Genomic DNA, 26,882 nt, shown 5'->3' on the forward strand with positions numbered 1-26,882 from the left:
TAATCTCCATCCTCCTTGTATATTATAATATATTACTATATATATAATAATGTCTAAAAATTTTATTGTTAATAATAAAATTATTTCTCTCATGTATGGCTTTCAGTTTGATTTCAACTTTTCAATAAACGATATTAATTCGTTTCGCGGAGATCAAAACATACGTCGAGCTATTTCGAGATCGCGTCTTCTCTCTCGCGACAGGTGCAGTGTGCCTGCAGATGACAATTTAAATTGCCAGTGTATCGCGAACGTACTTTTCCTTTTGTATGCTTATTACCTGTCAAAACCAAGCCAAAACAAAAGCTGTGACAAACGTCGCGAAACGAAGTGACAAAGAAATATATGAAAGTATCGGCCTTCGATTGTGCGAAGCTTTTTAGATACATCAGGAAACGCTTAAAGAGAATCAATATTTTTTTATCAATGCTTTTTCTGGTTTAAATATTTTTTGATGTAAGTCGATTTCATTAAAACCGCCATGTGGTGGGGAAATATTTTATAGATAAAGATTTTGTGAAAGATTTTCTAAATTAAACAAAAATTTTTTCAATTTTTCTAAAAAAGAAAATTTAAAATAATTTAGATTGTTGCAACTATTTTCATAGCGTGCTTGTAGACTTGATATTTCATTAGTTTCTTATTAACATATTTTAATTGAAATTATGATTTATAAAAATTCGATGAAATTTCTCGAATATACAAATAAATATAAAAAAACGTTCGACAATAAACAATATAATATGAACAAACCAATTACATTCATGTTTAAAGATTACAGCATTTTTTATATAAAAAAAATTGATCCATATCGAGTTCAATAGATTAATATTTAAATGTATTAAATTACAAATTAAAACTTTATATACTAACTTGCTTTATTTTATTATAATTAATTAAAAATATCGTGATTATATATCATACACATATTAATTTATATTCCGTACAAATAATGATAAGTTATTGTAATTAGGTATCGAATTTATTGCAAATATAATTAATTAAAATAATATAATGTTTAGATTATGGTACCAATTTGCGGCGTATATTTTATTATCGTGTTTACATGTTTCAAATAGAATCCATCTTAATAATGTACGCACATGTGTATATAAGAATGACGTCATGTTTTATAATTCAAAATCCGAGTATTACCATAAACACAGGTATTAAAACTTGCATTATCGATTGTTGTGGTACGTGCACATTTTCAAAATACGAAATAACAAATAATTTTATCTTCGACATGTGCGCATTTCTAAAATTCCTTTATCAGTGTTAAATACATATCAAAATAAAGATATGTAATTACAAATAAATCGTAAAGGGTTGAAGTTTCAGCAACACTTTATGTCGATGCTTTAATAGACAAATAATGAAAAAAATCTCTATTCTTCACCAATAAAAATGACTATTTTAAACTTATAATTATAAATATTATAAATATTACAATATTCAAATATATAATTATAAATAAACACGGTGTCTTGTATTAATACAATTTATATATTGTACACTACAATTATCTCAAAAACAATATTTTGTCATTATTTTTATGATTTGTGGTGCGCAATAACAGAAAAAATATGTAGATCGCGTTGTAGTAAACAATATAATAAATTATTTTGTAATAGAAAATTTATCATGGATATAAACCTATTATAAACGAAATATAGTTCTCTCAATTTTCGTTGCACTACCCAAGAATTAAGAGAATATCAACAATTTCGTAAAAAGAATAGAACCTATAATAAATTAATTTATTATCAACTTATTACGAAACAACATTAAAAATTTCGTTCCAAAAATTTTATAAATAATAACTTTCTTGTTTTAATTTTTTCAGTTTTCCCCAAAATATAATCAAATCTACAAATAATTTTAACAGAAAATTGATCGTTTTAAATGTTTCTGATATCTGTCAAATGACAGTAAATATATAATTAAATAAAATCAGATTGAAGCCGTTTTTAAAAAAAATTTCTTTATTAATTAATTATTTTACGAAAATCGCATAATGATAGAAAATTTTCCTACTTGGTTCGATCCATATATTATCTGCATACGAGAGATGGAATTATTATAAGCCACTCTGTATACAAGTGTCCATATAATCTTTTTTAACATTTTCACCAAATATATATCTATCATAACAGCATATAATTTCATGAATATAGTATCACTGTATCACTTATCAATATTTGTACTAAATTTGTCCAAGTTTTTTACTCGTGTATAAAAATTATAATAAAATTGTTTCCTAGTCTCTATTTAAGTGGTATGAAAAGAAACGAAGAAAAAAAATAAAAATTAAAAATAAAAATAAAATTGAAAATCAATAAATAAAACAAACGTTATCTCTATACCTATACATCATCATATACATGTATAAACACGTGTTCGTTGATACTCGTTGCTCAAAGATTTAAAAATTACCCAACAAACCTTGATTTTATGAACCAAGATCAAACAATTTTCTATTCTCATTTATTACTCTTCTCTTTTAATCCATATTTTTCTTCTATGCGCAAAATAAGAATGTCGCTATTTATTCATGACGACATTTTCACTCTCTACGTATGGGTATCATTAAGTAGTGGGAAAAAATAGTGGGAGACTGACGAGATAATATTAAGAACATTGATTGTGAAACATATCGACATAAACAAATTTGACTGTATTATCAGAAGGAATGATGATAATGTAAATAAATGCGACAGAAAGGAGGGTGGAAAATTGTTTTATATAAATATCACTGACGGAATCCAAGAGTCACAGTACAACTGATCAAATCATTACGTTTGGCAATACTATATACAAAGAGAAACAAAATGAAAACTCTTGTCGTTGCTTGTGTATTGGTGAGTATAAAGCAGCAAATATGCATGAAAAAGAAAAGAACTAATATTTTTTATCATCATTAGAAAAGTTTAAAATACGTGTAAAAAATATTCGTACGATGTCTAAAATATTCGTATTGTTTCTTAAAAATAAAATCTTGTCATTAAAGTAATCAAAAATATCTTTCGTAATTATCTCGTCGGTATAATTTTTCTTTCACCAAATTCTTCTAAATTATAAATATATATATATATATATACTTCTTCTTTTATTAAAGAAAACATTTGATATAGTTTTGTTTCTAGATCTTTTTAAAAACGTTTTCTAATATTTAAAAATTAGAACATTTTATATTCTAAATATTTATACTTTATTAAATTAAAATGTTTTATACGTATTAAAGATGTAATTTTTAAAATTCCTAAAAATTTTTATCATTTAATATAAAAACTGTGTTAATCAAAATATGTTTCTCTTAAAAGAAAAAATTTAACGTATGTATCTTGTAATAATACTCTCGGACATAATCGTGTAAAAAGATTAAATTAAAATAAGTTATTATGAACGTCGACGTATCTATTGATGATTAAAATTTCGATAAATTTAAGAATTTTATTGTACCTATAGAATGACCTTTTTAAATATAACATATATTTTAAATATATTTAAAATTTTAAATATATTTTTTTAATAATTTTTATATTTTAAATATTCTAGAAACATAAAATAGTAATCTTTTATAATATGTTAGTTCTAAATGTATATTTTTGGAAATTTTTAAAAATAATGTAGATTATTTTTGATTCTAGATGTTAGTTTATGCCGAAAGCACAAGCGTAACCGACAAAACCGGTAGCGGCAAAATCGAATGCAATCAATCCATAAGCGGCGTAACCGGACCGGAGCTCCGAGATTGTGTACAAAAATGTGGACACAAACCGTATGATCAGATGAATGATAATGGTAAGATATTAATTATTAATATAATATTAAATAATATAATCGATTATATTATTATAATATTAAATAATAATATTCTGCAGAGTGCAATATAATAGATTTATTTATTAAAATTGTAATTTTAAATTATATCAAGTTACAACAATTTTGATATTAATTAAGATGTAATAAATGATTAGCTTTCATACGTGTTTCCCAACCTAAAAAAACTTTTTTTAAATTTTTTATAAAAGATAAAATTAGTAACATTATTTAAAACGTTATAAAAAAAGATAAATGTACAATAAAAAGAATCTAAACTAATTTATACACATTCAAATTAATATTTATCTAATATTCATCTAATCACAATCATCAAACTAATAATACATACATATATTAATATATATATATATATGTATATATATACATATATACATATATATAAAAAATATATAATAAAATATATAAATAAATACATGTGTGTATATATATATATATAATATATAAAAAAATGTGTATATATATGTATATATATATATATATATATATATACATAATATAAATAAATATATGTGTACATATTCAACGTGAAATATATATATATATATATATAAAATAAAAATTTCAGGTTGAATATTGATTTTATATATATGTATATATATATAAAAGTTTCAGATTCAATATTGATTATATACATATATATATATATATACATATATATATATATAAAATCAATATTCAACCTGAAACTTTTATTTTTCATAAAATAATTATAGTTCTTTTCATAGAGAAGTTGTCATCACGAGAATTATTAACAGTTTGATAAACGGAACCAGTCACGCGTGCAGCGCACGAGTTATCGAGTATTATAAAATTGTTATTAATTATTTATTTAATTAAAGTCCAACTGTTACTCTATGTTGAAATTATCAAGCAATATTTTGAAAAATGTGCTATTATTATTAAAAGAATGATCAAGAAGTAAAGGAACATCGAAATATATTGAAAATGAAACGATTCGTATTGCTGTTACAAAAACAGTTGTATAATTAATTCTACAGATATTTTCCTAATATAAAAAGATTTCGATTGACATTCTGACTGATAAGTCGATGGAGTAATTACATTTATAACAGTAAAGTGAGAGAGAAATACTATTAATATGAGGTGTAAACCTTGAAAAAAATAACGTTAAAGAAGACAAGAGACGATACTGTTTACAAATTATATATAAATTTAAACAGATTTGAAAATAGATCTGCCAATTTAACTATTTAATCTCAAACTGTCAATATTTACATTTTAAACTATAATATATTGTGAAATTTGTCATTTCAGAAGCGTGCGATTCGCTCACATGTGCGGGCTATTCATTCCAAGCAGTATGTATATATTTGATTTTATAATAAATATTTAACACATTTATACTACACACATATACATATATTTGGGAGAAAAGTGTAACTTCTTTTATCAATAAAACTTGCAAATGTTCCCAAGATCATAATGACATTTAATTTTATGTATCTTTCCAAAGATATTATATGTATATACATGTTATATGTATATAATATTATACTGTATATGCATATATTTTAGCGGTTGTTCATTAGTTATTAAAAAATTTATAATTAAAATTTTGAACATTTAAATGAGTATGCGTAAAGAAAAAAAAAAAAGAATAATAGTAAAAAATAATAATGCATTCTTTTATTAAATTACAATAAAAACATAAAATAAGGAAATATCTTTTATATATATATGTACATACAATATATACACGTGCACACACATATTAATACATTATTAAATTTTGATAATATAACATCGAAATTTTTGTCTTGTACAAACAATACCATTTATTTATTTTCATTTATTTTGTGTAAGATTTCAATAAACAATAAACAACCGCTAAAATTTTTTGATGGAATTATAATTTTGGCAGTATACTTATGCCAAAGTCAAGATCATAAAGTAGGAGAAAAACGTTTTTTAAAATTAAGATTCCTTAAGAATTTATAGTTGTTTAAATTGATAAATTTATATTAATTTTAGATCAATAACGAAAATGAGATCGATATAGTAAAGATTATACAAATGTGTAACACTAGTGTCACCCCTCCGACCAATCAAACGAAGTGCCTAATCAATACTATTTACTGCTATAAAGGTAACCGATACACGTATTACATTATTAAGTATAATTGTTATTATTATTACATTATATTATATTAATAAGAATAATTAATTATATATTACTTTTATTAAAAATACTCTTATATTATAATGTATCTTACGGATTTTAATTTAAGTAAATTTTGTATTTTCTATTTCATCGATTTCATAATGAGCAATCTCTCGATAACTTTAATTATTTTCCGAAATCAATCAATTTAATGCTTCGGTATCAATTACATAATTAAATTACTTTATTTATATCTATTCTAATATAATTCAAAGTGTTTATAAAATTTATTTTTATTTTAAATAAAATGTTGAATAAAGAAAAATGAAGTATAATTAAAAATTGATAACACAATATAAATTAAATATAATAAATATAAATTAATTAAATAAAAATAATAATAATCTAAATAAAAGCCAACTATAAAACCAGTAATGATTAGATCAATACATTTACTATTACGGATTAAAACACAATTTTATTTGTTCAAATTTATAATATCCAAATTTTGTTACTTCTAAATAATTAATTAACATGCAAAATATTTAATTATATTGAAGAAGACCTGTTGTATAGTCGAAACGTACAGATGTAAAGTATTTTGATTATATGTTTTAATCCGTAATAATAAATGTATTAACACCTTAATCATTATAGCTCCTTTATTTAGATTATTTAAGTTATGTTTTGAAATAATACAGTTAAAATTTTTTTAATTTATATAAAAATAATAATGATAATAATTAATAATAATTAATTAATATAATTTTAGACATATGTCTAAAATAAAAATAAATTTATTTTCCAATATCTGTTATTATTCAAATGTTCCAGAAAAATAATTATATAAATCGTAAAAAAATTTAATATATAAAAATAATTATGTCAAGTAATATCCTTAAATTATTAAAGTAGTCTTTACAATTTGGCTTATTACTGTATGTATGTTAAAATAATATAAAATTTCAGAAAAAATTAAATAGTTTTTTATTCTAATTGCAGAGATTGTATGTCTACAAGAAGACACGAAGAGCAAGATCAAAAAATTCTTTCAGTGCGTAGTCAGACTTAAGACGATGGACTATGTCGATAAAGAGTAATAAGAACGAAAATTGCGATACATAAATACGAATTCTCTTGTAAACGGAATGGCAAATACTGTAGTAAACTTTAGAAAGTTAATGTTTAAATTTTCAAATTTTGTTGTATTATTATAACTGAAATGTAGATTACAATTGTACAAGTTGTACAATTGTAAAGTATATCAAATAAAGAATATTCCTGCAACTTATATTGACTAATACAATTTTTTATTATTTATATTAAATCTCTTTATCAAAGAGGGTTTGCTGTATGTAAAAAAAGTTTTCTTATTAATAAGAAGAAGATTTTAGTCACTAGAGCTAATAAGGGACAAACAACGGTGATATTAGATAGAAACAAATATGTACAAAAAATGGAAGCGTTAGTTGATAATCCTCACACCTATAAAAAACTCAAGAAAGATCCTATTAATTCTACAGCTAACAAATTAAATTCTCTTGAAGTCTTGGCAATCGAACGACCTTATTGACGATAAAACCTATAAATTTCTGAATTGTACAAACGATAATACACCACGTTGTTATGGACTACTTCCAAAGATTCATAAGAACAGATATCCTTTACGTATTATTGTCTCGACACTTGATAGCCCGGGATATAATATTGCGAATTATATTCACAATGTTATGCAATGTTCGATTAAAAAAACCGAATTCGTACATCAGTGACGGATGGTCGTTCTCCAGGAATATTAAAGATAGAATCATTAAAGATAATGAAATAATAATATCGTTGGATGTCACATCATTATTCACTAACATTCCTAAGGAGCTAGTTTTAAAAGGAATCGAAAAACGTTGGAACGATATTTCGGAAAAAACAACTTTTAATTTGGCACAATTTTTACATGCTGTGGAAATCATTCTTGAATCGATCAGTTTTTATTTTAAGGAACAATTTTACGAACAAATCTTTGAAAGCCCGATGGGTTCTCCGTTATCCCCTATCTTTGCAGATACAGTCATGAACGATCTTGAGTCATTCTGTTTGAGTTCTTTAGATTATTTGGTTCACATTTTTTCTATAGTTCCAACTGACAAAATAGGCAAAATATTGTCTACTTAACTACCACAAACGTCTTAAATTCACGTACAAAACCGAACTTAATTCTATGACTTTATTGTAAGTAATATTGCTATACTAGAATATCGATTTTGCAGTTTTATGTTATTATATGTGGTTATTGGAATAGTTATTATACTTTTATTTTATTTTTGTATGTTTAATATTATTTTTAATTTATTTTTTATAATATTGTTCACTTGATAAGGACCACAATCACATGGTCGAAACGACGTGAAGATAAATAATTGATTTTTGCTAGTTTGGTCGATTATTTGATATACCTATTTATTGTCTAGCGATTGGAAATAATTACGTTTATGTTCGATAAATTAATATTTCAATGTATTAAATTACAAATTAAAACTTTATATACTAACTTGCATTATTTTATTATAATAATTAATTTAAAATATCGTGATTATACGAGGTCTGTCTAAAAAGTATCCGACCTTTGGCTGTAAAAAATATATTACGTACATGATGGGATTGGGAGTTTAATCCCCTTCAAAGTAGGCCTCCACACACTTAGCCTACCGTTCCTTCCACTGCCGAAAACACTTCTGGAAGGTTTCTTTTGGAATGGTGTTCAACTCCGCCGTTGCATTCTGCATTATCTCGTCTCTACTCTGATGTCAACTTCTTCGGCAATCTCTCGTACGGTCAAACGACGATCTCTCATTATTAAATTTTCTACCCTCTCAACAACAGCTGCATTCCGAGCAGTTTGTGGCCTCCCAAAACGCTGATTACTCTCGACCGATGTCCGGCCATTTTTGAATCGGTTGAACCACTCTTTAATTTGTATTACTCCCATAGCATTATCTCCAAACACCTGCTAAATCTTACGCATTATTTCGCTTTGAGAATCACCAAGCTTTTGACAAAATTTGATGCAGTACCGTTGTTCAACTCGTTCAGTCATTTTAAGAGCAATCAAAATCCGACGAACACGAATAACAGCATCTCACCCGACAGCCAGTAGGCAACGATTGGCTCACCGAAACGGCGCGAAAAAATTCAAGCATGTGTATAAAACTGTCTCTTTCCACTGTGTACAGTAGCGCCGGCCTAGCGTCACTTCTATGCGCGGAAAAATTCCAAGTCGGATACTTTTTAGACAGCCCTCGTATATATCATACACATATGAATTTATGCGCCTTACAAATGTGACGACCCGATTAGCCGTCACTAGTCGCCCGCGCTCGTGTAAACGGCCCCTTTCGGGGCCACCACACGAATACGTTGGGAATCCGCCTTTTCGCCCCCACCCGTCACTCGACCCCCTCCAAGCTAGTCTTAGAGTGGGGTGGCCGACGGGTATAAAGAGCGGCGCAGCCGAGACTTCGACTCCAGTCCCGTCCTGGTCCCTCGAGCGTACTCAGGGATCACTCCTCAACTCCCACACTCCAAATCACCCCGGCCGACGAGCGTTCTCGTCGTGCAGGCCGAGCGTTCTCGGTCACCGGGTCCTGTCCGTAACTCACCCCGGCCGACGAGCGTTCTCGTCGTGCAGGCCGAGCGTCCTCGGTCACCGGGTCCTGTCCGTAACTCACCCCGGCCGACGAGCGTTCTCGTCGTGCAGGCCGAGCGTCCTCGGTCACCGGGTCCTGTCCGTAAATCACCCCGGCCGACGAGCGTTCTCGTTGTGCAGGCCGAGCGTCCTCGGTCACCGGGTCCTGTCCGTAAATCACCCCGGCCGACGAGCGTTCTCGTCGTGCAGGCCGAGCGTTCTCGGTCACCGGGTCCTGTCCGTAACTCACCCCGGCCGACGAGCGTTCTCGTCGTGCAGGCCGAGCGTCCTCGGTCACCGGGTCCTGTCCGTAAATCACCCCGGCCGACGAGCGTTCTCGTTGTGCAGGCCGAGCGTTCTCGGTCACCGGGTCCTGTCCGTAACTCACCCCGGCCGACGAGCGTTCTCGTCGTGCAGGCCGAGCGTCCTCGGTCACCGGGTCCTGTCCGTAAATCACCCCGGCCGACGAGCGTTCTCGTTGTGCAGGCCGAGCGTTCTCGGTCACCGGGTCCTGTCCGTAACTCACCCCGGCCGACGAGCGTTCTCGTCGTGCAGGCCGAGCGTCCTCGGTCACCGGGTCCTGTCCGTAACTCACCCCGGCCGACGAGCGTTCTCGTCGTGCAGGCCGAGCGTTCTCGGTCACCGGGTCCTGTCCGTAACTCACCCCGGCCGACGAGCGTTCTCGTCGTGCAGGCCGAGCGTCCTCGGTCACCGGGTCCTGTCCGTAAGTCACCCCGGCCGACGAGCGTTCTCGTCGTGCAGGCCGAGCGTTCTCGGTCACCGGGTCCTGTCCATAAATCACCCCGGCCGACGAGCGTTCTCGTCGTGCAGGCCGAGCGTCCTCGGTCCCCGGGTCCTGTCCGTAAATCACCCCGGCCGACGAGCGTTCTCGTCGTGCAGGCCGAGCGTCCTCGGTCACCGGGTCCTACCTGAAAGTCACCGGCGCCCGACGGAGCTCGCCCTTCTCAGGGCGCCCGTACGCGTGTCCGCGTTGGAAACTCTAGCAATAAGTCGTGTCCGCGTCCGTATAATCTGGTCGCGTCTCGTCCGTAATATTTCTATCCGTCAATCCTAGCAATAAGTCGTGTCCGCGTCCGTATAATCTGGTCGCGTCTCGTCCGTAATATTTCTATCTGTCAATCCTAGCAATAAGTCGTGTACGCGTCTGTATCATCTGGTCGCGTTTCGTCCGATTATACTGTGCTGTGTATAATGGTTTGAATCACGGGAGAACCACAGGAAGGTGGCCCCGAATAAACTCTACTTTTACCAGAGCAACCGTGTGTCATTGTAAATCTGAGTCTCCCCTCTTCCCGAATCCTGGCACCGACGAGCCGATCCGTGGCGTCGGGAAAGGTGCTTCGTTACATGGCGCCCGAACAGGGACCTGACTCGACCGTCTGAGACTCCGGTTTGCAATCCACATGCTTGGGTGGATCTACCGCCTAGATAAAGAGGAAGCCGTCCGATACCTCGCCACCCGCGATCTAGACCCAGAAGGGAGATTAATCGACCTCCGCCGCCGCATAAGAGACCACGTAATGGCCAATCAGCCAAACACCGGAGCGGCCGAAACGCTCCACGCGCCGCTTAGCCGCGAAGAACGTTACCGGAGTGCACGCGGAACCCCCGAACCACCAGAAGCCGACCCGGCTAAGGCCCTCAACCAGATACGCAAATGGGGATGCCATTTTGATGGTAAGGACCCCCTCGCTTTCCTCGAGCATCTGGAGGAACTCAGTGTGGCCTATGGTCTGGAAGACCACAATCTTCTCACCGGTCTGTCCGAGCTGTTAAAGGGCGACGCCCTTCTGTGGTGGCGAAACACCAGAGAACAGTGGTCCACATGGGCCGGGTTCCGAAAGGATTTCTTGGCCCAGTATCTATCACCCGGGTACAAACGACAATTACGACGGGAAATACAAGGCCGGCGACAGAAGCCAGGAGAGGCGTTTACGCGATACGCTACCGCCGTACAGACAATGATGCGTCGGGCTGGCGGCTACACTAGCCAGGAACGGCTCGAGCAATTATACGAAAACGCCGACCCGGAACTCCAGCTATACGTTCGATTGGACGAACTGCACTCCGTTTCCGCGCTATGCAGTCGTGCCGCCGAGTGGGAGGAAATCCACCGGCGTCGCCAAGAACAACGCCGCGAAACATTACGGTCCACCGAGGCGAATCTTGCCGCCACTACCTATGACCGTGCGAGTTGCTGTTGGCGATGCAAACAGCGAGGGCACACACGACTCGACTGTCGCCGCCCAGCACGGAAGTTCTGCTCGCGGTGCGGGAAGGATGGCGTCCTAACGCGAGACTGCCACCCTCCGACGGAAAACGACCGGCGGGTCGGAAACGAGGCGGCCATCGTCCGACCCGCGTCCAGATAGAGTACACACCGCGGCCGCATTTACCAGTCCAGATTCACCGATTCAACACCTGGGCACTTCTCGATTCCGGATCCGAAGTGTCGTTTGTGAACGCCGCCATGGCCAAACGCTTGTCTGATCGCGGCCTCCAGATCCAGCCGTCCGAAGAACCGGTCAACTTAGCCGACGGCTCCAAGGCACCCACCTCCGGTTCGATCCGCTTCGCCATCCGAGTCGGCCCTCGCTCTGTCCGCCACCGCTTCCAGGTCCTGGATAACCTCAGCAGCGAGGTACTAATCGGAGTCGACCTATGGGCTCGGTTACGCATTACGCTGCCGCCTCCCCCATCCAACCGACCAGGGAGGACGGCTCCGGCCCAGGTGGCGTCCGCCTACGGCAAACTGTCCGCCGGAATCTCCCCACGCTCACCAGAGGAAGACCAGCGTTTCCGGCAGTTCTTGGATACCGAACTCCGGTTATTTGAGTCCGTGCAGGGGCCCACCGATCGCACCAAACACCAGATCAGATTGCGGCCTGGAGCCCCAATAAAGCAGAGATACCGACCCCGTAATCCGGCCATGCAGGCCGTCATTGATAGCGAGGTGAATAAAATGTTGGAAGCCGGAGTGATCGAACCGTCCAACAGCGCCTGGAGTTCCCCCGTAGTCCTCGTCAAGAAGAAGGATGGAGGACACCGATTTTGTATCGATTTCCGCAAGTTGAATCAAGCCTCCGACAAAGATGCCTACCCACTGCCGCACATCCTCGCTACCCTCGATAAGCTCCGAGGGGCCCAGTACCTTTCAACACTAGACTTAAAGGACGGATATTGGCAGGTGCCACTAGATCCGGTCAGCCGTCCAGCCACCGCCTTTACAATTCCTGGGCGAGGACTCTACCAATTTAAAGTCATGCCTTTTGGGTTACATTCGGCACCGGCCACGTTCCAGCGGTTGCTGGATAGTGTCCTCGGCCCGGAACTCGAGCCACACGTATTGGTCTACCTCGACGACATCATCGTAGTCAGCTCGTCACTGGAGACCCATATGGAACATCTGGCCGAGGTCTTCAGACGGTTGAGACAAGCGCGCCTCCGCCTTAACCCACAGAAGTGCCACTTCTGTTGCAGCCGTCTCAAATATTTGGGGCATATAGTGGACAAAGACGGCATTCGAACTGACCCAGACAAGGTCAGCGCGGTAGCCGCGTGGACGACTCCGACAACCGTACGTCAAGTGCGCCAATTCCTCGGCGTCGCCTCCTGGTACCGCCGTTTTGTACCAGACTTCTCCACCACCGCCGCACCGTTGACACGCTTGACCCAAAAAAGAGCACGTTTTGCGTGGGGACCAGAAGAAGAAAAGGCTTTCGACGAGCTGAAGCGGGCGCTCACCACCGCACCAGTTCTTGCTTGTCCCGATTTCAGCCGACCATTCACCCTCCAGACCGACGCCAGCACGTGTGGGCTAGGTGCCGTGCTCACCCAAGAACTATCCGAAGGCGAACGCGTCATTGCCTACGCCAGCCGTACACTAAATAGCGCAGAAAGGAACTACAGCGCTACAGAGCTAGAATGTCTGGCGGTAGTGTGGGGAATCCGTCGAATGCGCGACTATCTGGAGGGTTATCACTTCACGGTTGTCACCGATCACCAGTCGCTTCGATGGCTGCAGAGACTGGAAGCTCCCACCGGTCGCCTAGGGAGATGGGTATTCGAGCTTCAGCAGTACGACTATGACATCCGGTATCGTAAAGGAAAACTGAACATCGTGGCCGACGCTCTCTCTCGTCAACCCGAGGCCTGTGTCATACAAGCCGCTCCAGACTGTCAATGGTACCGCCGCCTTTATCACCAGGTACAACAACACCCGGCCGAACATGCGGACTACCGCATCCAGAACCGACAGTTGCATCGACACATCCTGCATGATCTCAACTTCCACGACTCGCCAAGCGAGGAGCAATGGAAACAGTGCGTCCCGAAACCCCAGCGCGCGGAAATACTGCACCGACTGCATGACGACCCGACCGCCGGACACTTTGGCATTGCGAAGACCATCGCACGAGTAGCGCGCTTATATTATTGGCCAGGAATGTTCCGCGACGTCACTCGATACGTCCGTGACTGTCGAAACTGCGCCACCCACAAGGCCGCACAAACCTTGCCGGCCGGGAAACTTCGAGCCACCCACGTCACGCACCCGGGGCAACAGGTCTCCATTGATCTGGTCGGACCATTGCCACGATCGACCAGTGGCCATACCTGGCTGCTGACCATGCAGGATCGATTCTCCAAATGGATAGAGATGACGCCGCTCCGCCAAGCCACCGCCGCCAACGTCACACGAGAAGTAGCTGGACGTATTATATATCGTCACGGCTGCCCGGACACCATCGTCTCTGATAACGGGACTCAGTTGAGATCGCACCAGCTCGAGGGATTACTACGATCCTTCGGGATCAAGCATAGAACCGCCCCCGCCTACGCACCGCAGTGCAACCCGGTCGAGCGAGCCAACCGCACCATAAAGACCATGGTGGCGCAATATGTGGAAGGCCGACATCGCCGTTGGGATGAACACATTCCCCAGCTCCAGTTCGCTTTCAATACCGCACGACAAGAATCCACGGGATACACCCCGGCCTTTCTGATGTACGGCCGGGAGTTACAATCACCGCATCCCGACGACCGCCGCCCGGCAACGACCAGCAACGCTCCTGAAACAGTTCGACGTCGACTCGAAGACGCCTACGAAATTGTCAGAATCAACCTGGCCCGCGCCTTCCAACATCAACAGCGAAACTACGATTTACGTCGACGCGACTGGCGTCCACAAGTTGGAGACCGAGTATGGAAAAAGGAGCACCCGTTATCGAACAAAGAGCGCGGCTTTAATGCCAAACTAGCACCAAGATTTGGTGGCCCGTTGACGATCAGACGCATCATCTCCCCCGTCATCGTGGACCTGAAGGACGGCCGAGGTCGATGGCATCGGCACGTCCACGTGAGGGACTTGAAATCCGCCTCCGAACCGCGTCCTGCGACCGAACCCTAGTCCGATACCCGAGCCACGCGCGCCGATTAACGCCGCCGGTCAACCGTTAGGCATGTTCGCGGTTTCGAATTAAAATACGTGGAGCGGCACTCTTCATGGTCCGCGTCTTGTCGAAAATCTTTGGCCGAATACCGGGAACGACATTCTTCATGGTCCGCGCTTTGCCACCCGGTCCCGAACCGAGAGCGGCACTCTTCATGGTCCGCGCTTTGCCACCCGGTCCCGCACCGGGAGCGGCACTCTTCATGGTCCGCGTCCAGATCACCGAGGGGTATAAAGAACGGGCACCCTTGGGTCGGAACTCATCCCGTCACGATGGAAACACCAAACGAAGAAGCAAACCAGCGCTCAAAAGAAAATCCGTCCGTTTCCGGACGAAATCTGCCCGTTTCCGGGCGAACCACCCGGCCAGTACCGGGAATAGGGCCCCGCATCCAGCGGTCCGACGCCGAGCAGCGACGTCGGAACTTGGTGCTCTTGGAGGCACCTCCGCCTCCCCCGGGCAGACGCCGACCTATCCCGGTGAACACCCGGCATCGACGACCACCGGTCCTCTCCGACTCCCCGGCCTCCACCGTCGCCGGCGTCACCAGGCCCACGACGACACCGGCCAGCGCACGCCAGCCCGCTCGACCATCCGCGAACCGATCGGTTCCCTCAACCGGCACCCGCCGACACACGCCATCCGCTGTCGCACCGCCAGCCACCACGCGCCAGTCAGCGACGCCGGACGAAGCGGACCAGCCAGCGCATCGCGCCAACACAGGCCAACAGGTGCGATCCCTTGTCGCGCCACCAGCCAGGGAGCCACCCCAACCGGCACCACGCCGACCTTCAACCGGCCAGGCCCCACCAGTGCCAGCACCACGCCCGGGACCGCCACGACCCATCCAGGTCACTCTGGGGGATGGCCAAACCGTCGACATACCGTACCACGCCGCCACCATCTCACGGCGGTATAAGGTACGCACCCCGACGGGCCGGTGGATCATCAGATTCGACCGACGAGGAAGACCGCGAACGATCCGTCGAATAGCCACCCCCCCCTAGAAAAGGAGGGTGATGTGACGACCCGATTAGCCGTCACTAGTCGCCCGCGCTCGTGTAAACGGCCCCTTTCGGGGCCACCACACGAATACGTTGGGAATCCGCCTTTTCGCCCCCACCCGTCACTCGACCCCCTCCAAGCTAGTCTTAGAGTGGGGTGGCCGACGGGTATAAAGAGCGGCGCAGCCGAGACTTCGACTCCAGTCCCGTCCTGGTCCCTCGAGCGTACTCAGGGATCACTCCTCAACTCCCACACTCCAAATCACCCCGGCCGACGAGCGTTCTCGTCGTGCAGGCCGAGCGTTCTCGGTCACCGGGTCCTGTCCGTAACTCACCCCGGCCGACGAGCGTTCTCGTCGTGCAGGCCGAGCGTCCTCGGTCACCGGGTCCTGTCCGTAACTCACCCCGGCCGACGAGCGTTCTCGTCGTGCAGGCCGAGCGTCCTCGGTCACCGGGTCCTGTCCGTAAATCACCCCGGCCGACGAGCGTTCTCGTTGTGCAGGCCGAGCGTCCTCGGTCACCGGGTCCTGTCCGTAAATCACCCCGGCCGACGAGCGTTCTCGTCGTGCAGGCCGAGCGTTCTCGGTCACCGGGTCCTGTCCGTAACTCACCCCGGCCGACGAGCGTTCTCGTCGTGCAGGCCGAGCGTCCTCGGTCACCGGGTCCTGTCCGTAAATCACCCCGGCCGACGAGCGTTCTCGTTGTGCAGGCCGAGCGTTCTCGGTCACCGGGTCCTGTCCGTAACTCACCCCGGCCGACGAGCGTTCTCGTCGTGCAGGCCGAGCGTCCTCGGTCACCGGGTCCTGTCCGTAAATCACCCCGGCCGACGAGCGTTCTCGTTGTGCAGGCCGAGCGTTCTCGGTCACCGGGTCCTGTCCGTAACTCACCCCGGCCGACGAGCGTTCTCGTCGTGCAGGCCGAGCGTCCTCGGTCACCGGGTCCTGTCCGTAACTCACCCCGGCCGACGAGCGTTCTCGTCGTGCAGGCCGAGCGTTCTCGGTCACCGGGTCCTGTCCGTAACTCACCCCGGCCGACGAGCGTTCTCGTCGTGCAGGCCGAGCGTCCTCGGTCACCGGGTCCTGTCCGTAAGTCACCCCGGCCGACGAGCGTTCTCGTCGTGCAGGCCGAGCGTTCTCGGTCACCGAGTCCTGTCCATAAATCACCCCGGCCGACGAGCGTTCTCGTCGTGCAGGCCGAGCGTCCTCGGTCCCCGGGTCCTGTCCGTAAATCACCCCGGCCGACGAGCGTTCTCGTCGTGCAGGCCGAGCGTCCTCGGTCACCGGGTCCTACCTGAAAGTCACCGGCGCCCGACGGAGCTCGCCCTTCTCAGGGCGCCCGTACGCGTGTCCGCGTTGGAAACTCTAGCAATAAGTCGTGTCCGCGTCCGTATAATCTGGTCGCGTCTCGTCCGTAATATTTCTATCCGTCAATCCTAGCAATAAGTCGTGTCCGCGTCCGTATAATCTGGTCGCGTCTCGTCCGTAATATTTCTATCTGTCAATCCTAGCAATAAGTCGTGTACGCGTCTGTATCATCTGGTCGCGTTTCGTCCGATTATACTGTGCTGTGTATAATGGTTTGAATCACGGGAGAACCACAGGAAGGTGGCCCCGAATAAACTCTACTTTTACCAGAGCAACCGTGTGTCATTGTAAATCTGAGTCTCCCCTCTTCCCGAATCCTGGCACCGACGAGCCGATCCGTGGCGTCGGGAAAGGTGCTTCGTTACACAAATAATAACAAAGTAAGACTCTTCTCTCGACTGTACTGGCAAATATTATATATTTATTATTATAATCACAACGTTTCGACCTTTCTTTGAGTCCTTATCAAGTGATTTGTAAAAATAAAAATAAAATTATAATTTAAAGATGTCAAGAACGAACATAGTGTCGATTTTGTTGTCTCCAATAACTCGTCTAAGAGTCTTGACGTGTTGTCAAACCGACACTATGTTCGTTCTTGACATCTTTGAATTGTAATTTTATTTTTATTTTTACAAATCACTTAATAAGGACTCAAAGAAAGATCGAAACGTTGTGATTAATAAATAATATTTGCCAGTACGGTCGAGAGAAGAGTCTTACTTTTTTAAATTCTGTCTGGCGATTCTCAAATATCTACGTTTTAAATAATAACAAGTTATTGTACTTAGATATCAAATTTATTACAAAAATAATTAATTAAAATATTATAATGTTTAGATTATGATACCAATCTGCTGCGTATATTTTATTATCGTGTTTACATGATTTAAATAGAATCTTTCTTAATAATGTACGCATATGTATATATAAGAATGACGTCATGTTTTATAATTCAAAATCCACGTCTTATTATAAACACAGGTATTATAACACAGGTATTAAAACTTGCATTATCGATTATTGTGGCACGCGCCCATTTTTTAAATACGTTTATCTTTGACATGTGCGCATTTCTAAAATTCCTTTATCAGTGTTAAATACATATCAAAATAAAGATATGTAATTACAAATAAATCGTAAAGGGTTGAAGTCCCAGCAACACTTCATCTCGATGCTTTAGTAGACAGATAATGAAAAAAATCTCTATTTTTCACCAATAAAAATGACTATTTTAAACTTATAATTAAATATATTATAAATATTACAATATTCAAATATATAATTATGAATAAACACGATGTCTTGTATTATTACAATTTATATATTGTACACTACAATTATCTCAAAAACAATATTTTGTCATTGTTTTTATGATTTGTGGTGCGCAATAATAGAAAAAATATGTAAATCGCGTTGTAGTAAACACAATATAATAAATTATTTTGTAATAGAAAATTTATCACGGATAGAAACCTATTATAAAAAAATACAGTTCTCTCAATTTTCGTTGCACTACCCAAGAATTAAGAGAATATCAACAATTTCGTAAAAAGAATAGAACCTATAATAAATTAATTTATTATCAACTTATTACGAAACAACATTAAAAATTTCGTTCGAAAAATTTTATAAATAATAACTTTCTTGTTTTAATTTTTTCAGTTTTCCCCAAAATATAATCAAATTTACAAATAATTTTAACAGAAAATTGATCGTTTTAAATGTTTCTGATATCTGTCGAATGACAGTAAATATATAATTAATAAAAATCAGATTGAAGACGTTTTTTAAAATAAATTTCTTTCTTAATTAATTATTTTACGAAAATCGCATAATGATAGAAAATTTTCCTACTTGGTTCGATCCATATATTATCTGCATACGAGAGATGGAATTATTATAAGCCACTCTGTATACAAGAGTGTCCATATAATCTTTTTTAACATTTTCACCAAACATATATCTATCATAACAGCATATAATTTCGTGAATAGTATCACTGTATCACTTATCAATATTTGTACTAAATTTGTCCACGTTTTTTACTTATATGCGAAAAAATTATATAAAATTATTTCATAGTCTCTATTTAAGTTGTATACAGAGAAACAAAGAAAAATAAATAAAAATTATATAAAAAAATAAAAATTAAAAATAAAAATAAAATTGAAAATAAATAAATAAAACAAACGTTATCTCTATACCTATACATCATCATATACATGTATAAACACGTGTTCGTTGATACTCGTTGCTCAAAGATTTGATATAATTACACAGCCAAACCTTGATTTTATGAACCTTCCTTCTGATAATACAGTCAAATTTGTTTATGTCGATATGCTTAACAATCAATGTTCTTAATATTATCTCGTCAATCTTCCACTATTTTTCCTCACTACTTAATGATACTCATACATAGAGAGTGTAAATGTCGTCATAATCATAAAAAGATCAAACAATCTTTTTATTCTTACTTATTACTCTTCTCCTTTAATCCATATTTTTCTTCTATGCGCAAAATAAGAATGTCGCTATTTATTTATGACGACATTTACACTCTCTACGTATGAGTATCATTAAGTAGTGAGGAAAAATGGTGGAAGATTGACGAGATAATATTAAGAACATTGATTGTTAAGCATATCGACATAAACAAATTTGACTGTATTATCAGAAGGAATTACGATATTGTAAATAAATGCGACAGAAAGGAGGGTGGAAAATTGTTTTATATAAATATCACTGACGGTATCAAAAAGTCACAGTATATCTGATCGAATCATTACGTTTGGCAGTATTCAAAGAGAAACAAAATGAGAACTCTTGTCGTTGTTTGTGTATTGGTAAGTATAACGCAGCTAATATGCATCTTAGAAGAATCTTTTATTAACCATTTTGCAATTAACATTTTGTTTGACAAATTTAAAAAATTATAATAATGCATATGAATATAATAATATGTACTATGTGATATTTTAACGTATGTATCTTTGAATAATACTCTCGAACATAATCGTGTAAAAGATTAAAATAAAATAATTATGAGCGTCGACGTATCTATTGATGATTAAAGTTTTGATAAATTTAAGAATTTTATTGTACTTATAGAATGACTTTTTTAAATATATTTTTTAATCATTTTTAATAATTTTCATATTTTAAATATTATACAAAAAATATTAATCTTTTATAATATTATTTCTAAATGTATATTTTTGAAAGTTTTTAAAAATAATATAAATTATTTTTTATTCTAGATGTTAGTTTATGCCGAAAGCGCAATAGGAACCAACAAAACCGGAAGCGGCCAAATCATATGCCAGCAATCCAAAAGCGGCATAACCGGACCGGAGCTCATAGATTGTGTAGAACTATGTGGACACAAATCGTATACAAATATGAATGATACGGGTATGATAATGATTATTAATGTAGTATTAAATAATATAATCGATTATAATATTAGAATATTAAATAATAATATTCTGCAGAGTGCAATATAATAGATTTATTTATTAAAATTGTAATTTTAAATTATATCAAGTTACAACAATTTTATTATTAATTAAGATGTAATAAATGATTAGCTTTCATACGTGTTTCGCAACTAAAAAAATTTTTTTTAATTTTTTATAAAAGGTAAAATTAGTATCATTATTTAAAACGTCATAAAAAAGATAAATGTATAATACTACAATAAAAAGAATCTAAACTAATTTATACACATTCAAACTAATATTTTTTTAATATTCATCTAATCACATTCATCAAACTAATGATACATACATATAATAATACATATATATACCATATATATATATATATATATATATATATATATATACATATATATAAAAAATATATAATAAAATATATAAATAAATACATGTGTATATATATATATATATATATATATAAAATATATAAATAAATATGTGTATATATATGTATATATCAATATTCAACCTGAAACTTTTATTTTATATATATTATATATATTATATATATATTATTATATTATTATATATATATAAAATAAAAGTTTCAGGTTGAATATTGATTTTATATATATATATATATAATAAAAATTTCAGATTGAATATTGATTATATATATATGTATATATATATAAAAGTTTCAGATTCAATATTGATTATATACATATATATATATATATACATATATATATATAAAATCAATATTCAACCTGAAACTTTTATTTTTCATAAAATAATTATAGTTCTTTTCATAGAGAAGCTGTCATCACGAGAATTAATAACAGTTTGATAAACGAAACCAGTCACGCGTGCAGCGCACGTGTTATCGAGTATTATAAAAAATTGTTATTAATTATTTATTTAATTAAAGTCCAATTGTTACTCTATGTTGAAATTATCAAGCAAAATTTTGAAAAATGTGCTATTATTATTAAAAGAATGATCACAAAGTAAAGGAACATCGAAATATATTGAAAATGAAACGATTCGTATTGCTGTTACAAAAACAGTTGTATAATTAATTCTACAGATATTTTCCTAATATAAAAAGATTTCGATTGACATTTTGACTGATAAGTCGATGGAGTAATTACATTTATAACAGTAAAGTGAGAGAGAAATACTATTAATATAAGGTGTAAACCTTGAAAAAAATAACGTTAAAGAAGACAAGAGACGATACTGTTTACAAATTATATATAAATTTAAACAGATTTAAAAATAGATCTGCCAATTTAACTATTTAATCTCAAACTGTCAATATTTACATTTTATACTATAATATATTGTGAAATTTGTCATTTCAGAAGCGTGCGATTCGCTCACATGTGCGGGCTATGCATGCAATGCAGTATGTATATATTTGATTTTATAATAAATATTAAACACATTTATACTACACACATATACATATAATATATACATATATTTGGGAGAAAAGTGTAACTTCTTTTATCAATAAAACTTGTAAATGTTCCCAAGATCATAATGACATTTAATTTTATGTATCTTTCCAAAGATATTATATGTATATACATGTTATATGTATATAATATTATACTGTATATGCATATATTTTAGCGGTTGTTCATTAGTTATTAAAAAATTTATAATTAAAATTTTGAACATTTAAATGAGTATGCGTAAAGAAAAAAATAAAAAAGAATAATAGTAAAAAATAATATATATAATGCATTCTTTTATTAAATTACAATAAAAACATAAAATAAGGAAATATCTTTTATATATATATGTACATACAATATATACACGTGCACACACATATTAATACATTATTAAATTTTGATAATATAACATCGAAATTTTTGTCTTGTACAAACAATACCATTTATTTATTTTCATTTATTTTGTGTAAGATTTCAATAAACAATAAACAACCGCTAAAATTTTTTGATGGAATTATAATTTTGGCAGTATACTTATGTCAAAGTCAAGATCATAAAGTAGGAGAAAAACGTTTTTTAAAATTAAGATTCCTTAAGAATTTATAGTTGTTTAAATTGATAAATTTATATTAATTTTAGGTCAGTGACAAAAAAGGGATCGATATACTAAAGGTTATGAACATGTGTAAAAGTTGCGTCACCCCTCCGACCAATCAAATGAAGTGCCTAATCAATACTATTTACTGCTATCAAGGTAACCGATACACGTATTACATTATTAAGTATAATTGTTATTATTATTACATTATATTATATTAATAAGAATAATTAATTATATATTACTTTTATTAAAAATACTCTTATATTATAAAGATAAATATAAAGCTAAAGATAATCAATATCGATATATAGGTCATGAAGATTTATTTCTTATTTTCGTTTTCAACAACAGAAATAAATCATTAAAACATTAAGTTTTTGCTATGTATCTTACGGATTTTAATTTAAGTGAGTTTTGTATTTTCTATTTCATCGATTTCATAATGAGCAATCTCTCGATAACTTTAATTATTTTCCGAAATCAATTAATTTAATGCTTCGGTATCAATTATATAATTAAATTACTTTATTTATATCTATTCTAATATAATTCACAGTGTTTATAAAATTTATTTTTATTTTAAAATAAAAGTTGAATAAAGAAAAATGAAGTATAATTAAAAATTGATAACACAATATAAATTAAATATAATAAAAATAAACTAATTTAATAAAAATAATAATAATCTAAATAAAAGCCAACTATAAAGCCAGTAATTATTAGATCAATACATTTACTATTACGGATTAAAACACAATTTTATTTGTTCAAATTTATGATATCCAAATTTTGTTACTTCTAAATAATTAATTAACATGCATAATATTTAATTATATTGAAGAAGACTGTTGTATAGTCGAAACGTACAGATGTAAAGTATTTTGATTATATGTTTTAATACGTAATAATAAATGTATTAACACCCTAATCATTATAGCTCCTTTATTTAGATTATTTAAGTTATGTTTTGAAATAATACAATCAAATCGTTTTAAATTTATATAAAAATAATAATGATAATAATTAATATAAATTAGAATAATTAATTAATATAATTTTAGACATATGTCTAAAATAAAAATAAATTTATTTTCCAATATCTATTATTATTCAAATGTTCCAGAAAAATAATTATATAAATCGTAAAAAAATTTAATATATAAAAATAATTATGTCAAGTAATATCCTTAAATTATAAAAGTAGTCTTTACAATTTGGCTTATTACTGTATGGATGTTAAAATAATATAAAATGTTGGAAAAAATTAAATGGTTTTTTATTCTAATTGCAGAGATTGCATGTCTACAAGAAGACACGCAGAGCAATATCAAAAAATTCTTTCAGTGCGTAGTCAAACTTAAGACGATGGACTATGTCGATAAAGAGTAATAAGAACGAAAATTGCAATACATAAATACGAATTCTCTTGTAAACGGAATGGCAAATACTTATAATAGTAAACTTTAGAAAGTTAATGTTTCAATTTTCAAATTTTGTTGTATTATTATAACTGAAATGTAGATTACAATTGTACAAGTTGTACAATTGTAAATTATACCAAATAAATAATATTCCTGCAACTTATATTGACTAATACAATTTTTTATTATTTATATTAATTGTTGTAAATCGAAGTTTAGTTTTTAGGAAGCATTTCATTTTTTATTACACAACTCGCTATAATTATTCTGTCTAAATAGGATCTTGCACATTTTATATTTGCTTTTTGGCCTACTTAAATAAATATTTTAGTTTATACAAAACGCGGCGCGAAATAAAATATCCAGAATTGAATAATAGGATAATATTATTAATTTTCTAAATTATTTAGAAAATATTTTTGCTGATTAATATTTTTTTATTATATTAATTTCCACACAATTTCATATGTTTTAGCTCTCAAACATTTATTTGGTTAATATATACATTTTTATTTATTTTTTTTATTATTATATTTTTTATTATAATACAATTTTATTTATTTTTTATCATTTAATTATTATTCCCTTTTTTAAATTTTACTTATTACTAGCCAGATATTTTTTGCTTACGTCTAAAGTACCCACCGCTAATCCACTATTATTAGCTCTCATACAATTTCACAATTCTTCAAATTACTTGAAATATTGTAATTTAGATAACGCTGATCAAACAATTCCCAGAGCACAGAGTCCGAAAATCAAAACTATAAAAGTTACATTGAATTGAAAGTAAGTGCCATTGGAGTTTAAAAAAACTGCTAGTTTTTGAATGTATAAATGTAAGTAAATATCCCTGATAAATCAGTATGAAGTTTTATTGCAAATAGCTATAAAAATTATTCTAAACATATAATGTATTAAAATGTTATATTCAGATATTATATGATACTAATTTGCTGCGTATATTTTATTATCATGTTTATATGTGCTTTAAGTAAAAGCCTTCTTAACAATGTACGCATATATAAGAATGACGTCATGTTTTATAATTCAGAATCCAAGTATTACCATAATCAATGGTATTAAACCTTGCATTATTGATTGCTGTGGCACGTGCCCATTTTTATAATTCATTTATATGTGTTAAATACGTATCCAAATAAAGATACGTAATTGCAAATAAATCGTAAAGGGTTGGGTCCCAACAAGATTTTATCTCGAGGCTTTCATGGACCAATAATGGAAGAAATCTCTATTTTTCACCAATAAAAAATGACTATTTTAAATTTATAATTATAAATATTATAAATATGATACTCAAATATATAATTATGAATAAATACTTGTCTTGTTTTATTACAATTTATATATTGTACACTACAATTATCTGAAAAATAATATTTTGTCATTATTTTTATGATTTGTGGTGCGCAAGAATAGAAAAAATATGTATCTCGAGTTGTTGTAAACACAATTTAATAAATTATTATGTAATTGAAAAATTATCACGGATAGAAACCTATTAAAATAAATACAGTTCTCTCAATCTTCGTTGCACTACCCAAGGACTAAGAGAATATCAACAATTTCATTAAAAAAAATAAAACCTATAATACATTAATTTATTATCAATTTATTACAGAACAACATAGAAAATTCCTTTTAAAAAATATTTTAAATAATAACTTTCTTGATTTAATTTTTCAATTTTCTCCAAAATATAATATCCAATCTGCATTTAATTTAATCTGCAATTAATTTTAACAGAAAATTGATCGTTTTAAATGTTTCTGATATCTGTCAAATGACAGTAAATATATAATTAAATAAAATCGGATTGAAGCCGTTTTTTAAAATAAATTTCTTAATTAATTAATTAATTATTTTACAAACATCGTCTAACAATTGAGAAATTTTCCTACTTGGTTCGATTCATATTATCTGCATACGAGAGATGCAATTATTATAAACCACTCTGTACGTATACAAGTGTGTATATAATCTTTTTTAACATTTTCACAAAATATATATTTATATAATATATAACAGCATAATAAATATTTATATTTAATTTTGTAAATAGTATCATTGTATTACTTATCAATATTTCTACGAAATTTGTCCAAGTTTTTTACTCGTGCAAAAAAATATAATAAAATTATTTCCTTCTCCCTATTTATGTTGTATGAAAAGAAACAAAGAAAAAAAATAAAAGTTAAAGAAAAAATAAAAATTGAAAATAAAAAAATAAAACAAACGTTATTTCTATACCTATACATCATCATATGTGTGTGTGTGTGTGTGTGTGTGTGTGTGTGTGTGTGTGTGTGTGTATATATATATATATAATACGTGTTCGTTAATACTCATTGCTCAAAGAGTCGTTAATTACACAGCTAAACCTTAATTTTATGAACCAAGATTAAACAATTTTTATTCTCATTTACTACTCTTCTCCTTTAATC

At 35.5% G+C, this 26,882-nt stretch overlaps 2 protein-coding genes across 3 annotated transcripts in view; one reads left to right on the forward strand and one right to left on the reverse strand.

Moving 5' to 3' along the window:
• Window positions 1–26,882, reverse strand: part of spri (Src homology 2 domain-containing protein sprint) — a 152,989-nt gene that overhangs the window by 80,173 nt on the left and 45,934 nt on the right.
• Window positions 2,761–24,580, forward strand: LOC114944332 (uncharacterized). 2 transcript variants are annotated; one of them, XM_085489152.1, is made up of 5 exons: window positions 2,761–2,861; window positions 3,651–3,804; window positions 5,122–5,165; window positions 5,839–5,953; window positions 24,288–24,580. In XM_085489152.1, the coding sequence occupies exons 1-5, from the start codon at window positions 2,832–2,834 to the stop codon at window positions 24,383–24,385; spliced, it is 441 nt and encodes a 146-aa protein (XP_085345278.1). In that variant the 5' UTR covers window positions 2,761–2,831; the 3' UTR covers window positions 24,386–24,580. The 2 variants fall into 2 exon arrangements, with proteins under 2 accessions (XP_085345278.1, XP_029176058.2); XM_029320225.2 differs by lacking the exons at window positions 2,761–2,861; window positions 3,651–3,804; window positions 5,122–5,165; window positions 5,839–5,953 and adding exons at window positions 20,239–20,335; window positions 20,750–20,903; window positions 22,297–22,340; window positions 23,035–23,149.

This window comes from Nylanderia fulva, unplaced genomic scaffold, assembly GCF_048542155.1.
Source record: "Nylanderia fulva isolate GAGA-0341 unplaced genomic scaffold, ASM4854215v1 Scaffold8, whole genome shotgun sequence".
NCBI classification, from domain to species: Eukaryota; Metazoa; Arthropoda; class Insecta; order Hymenoptera; family Formicidae; genus Nylanderia; species Nylanderia fulva.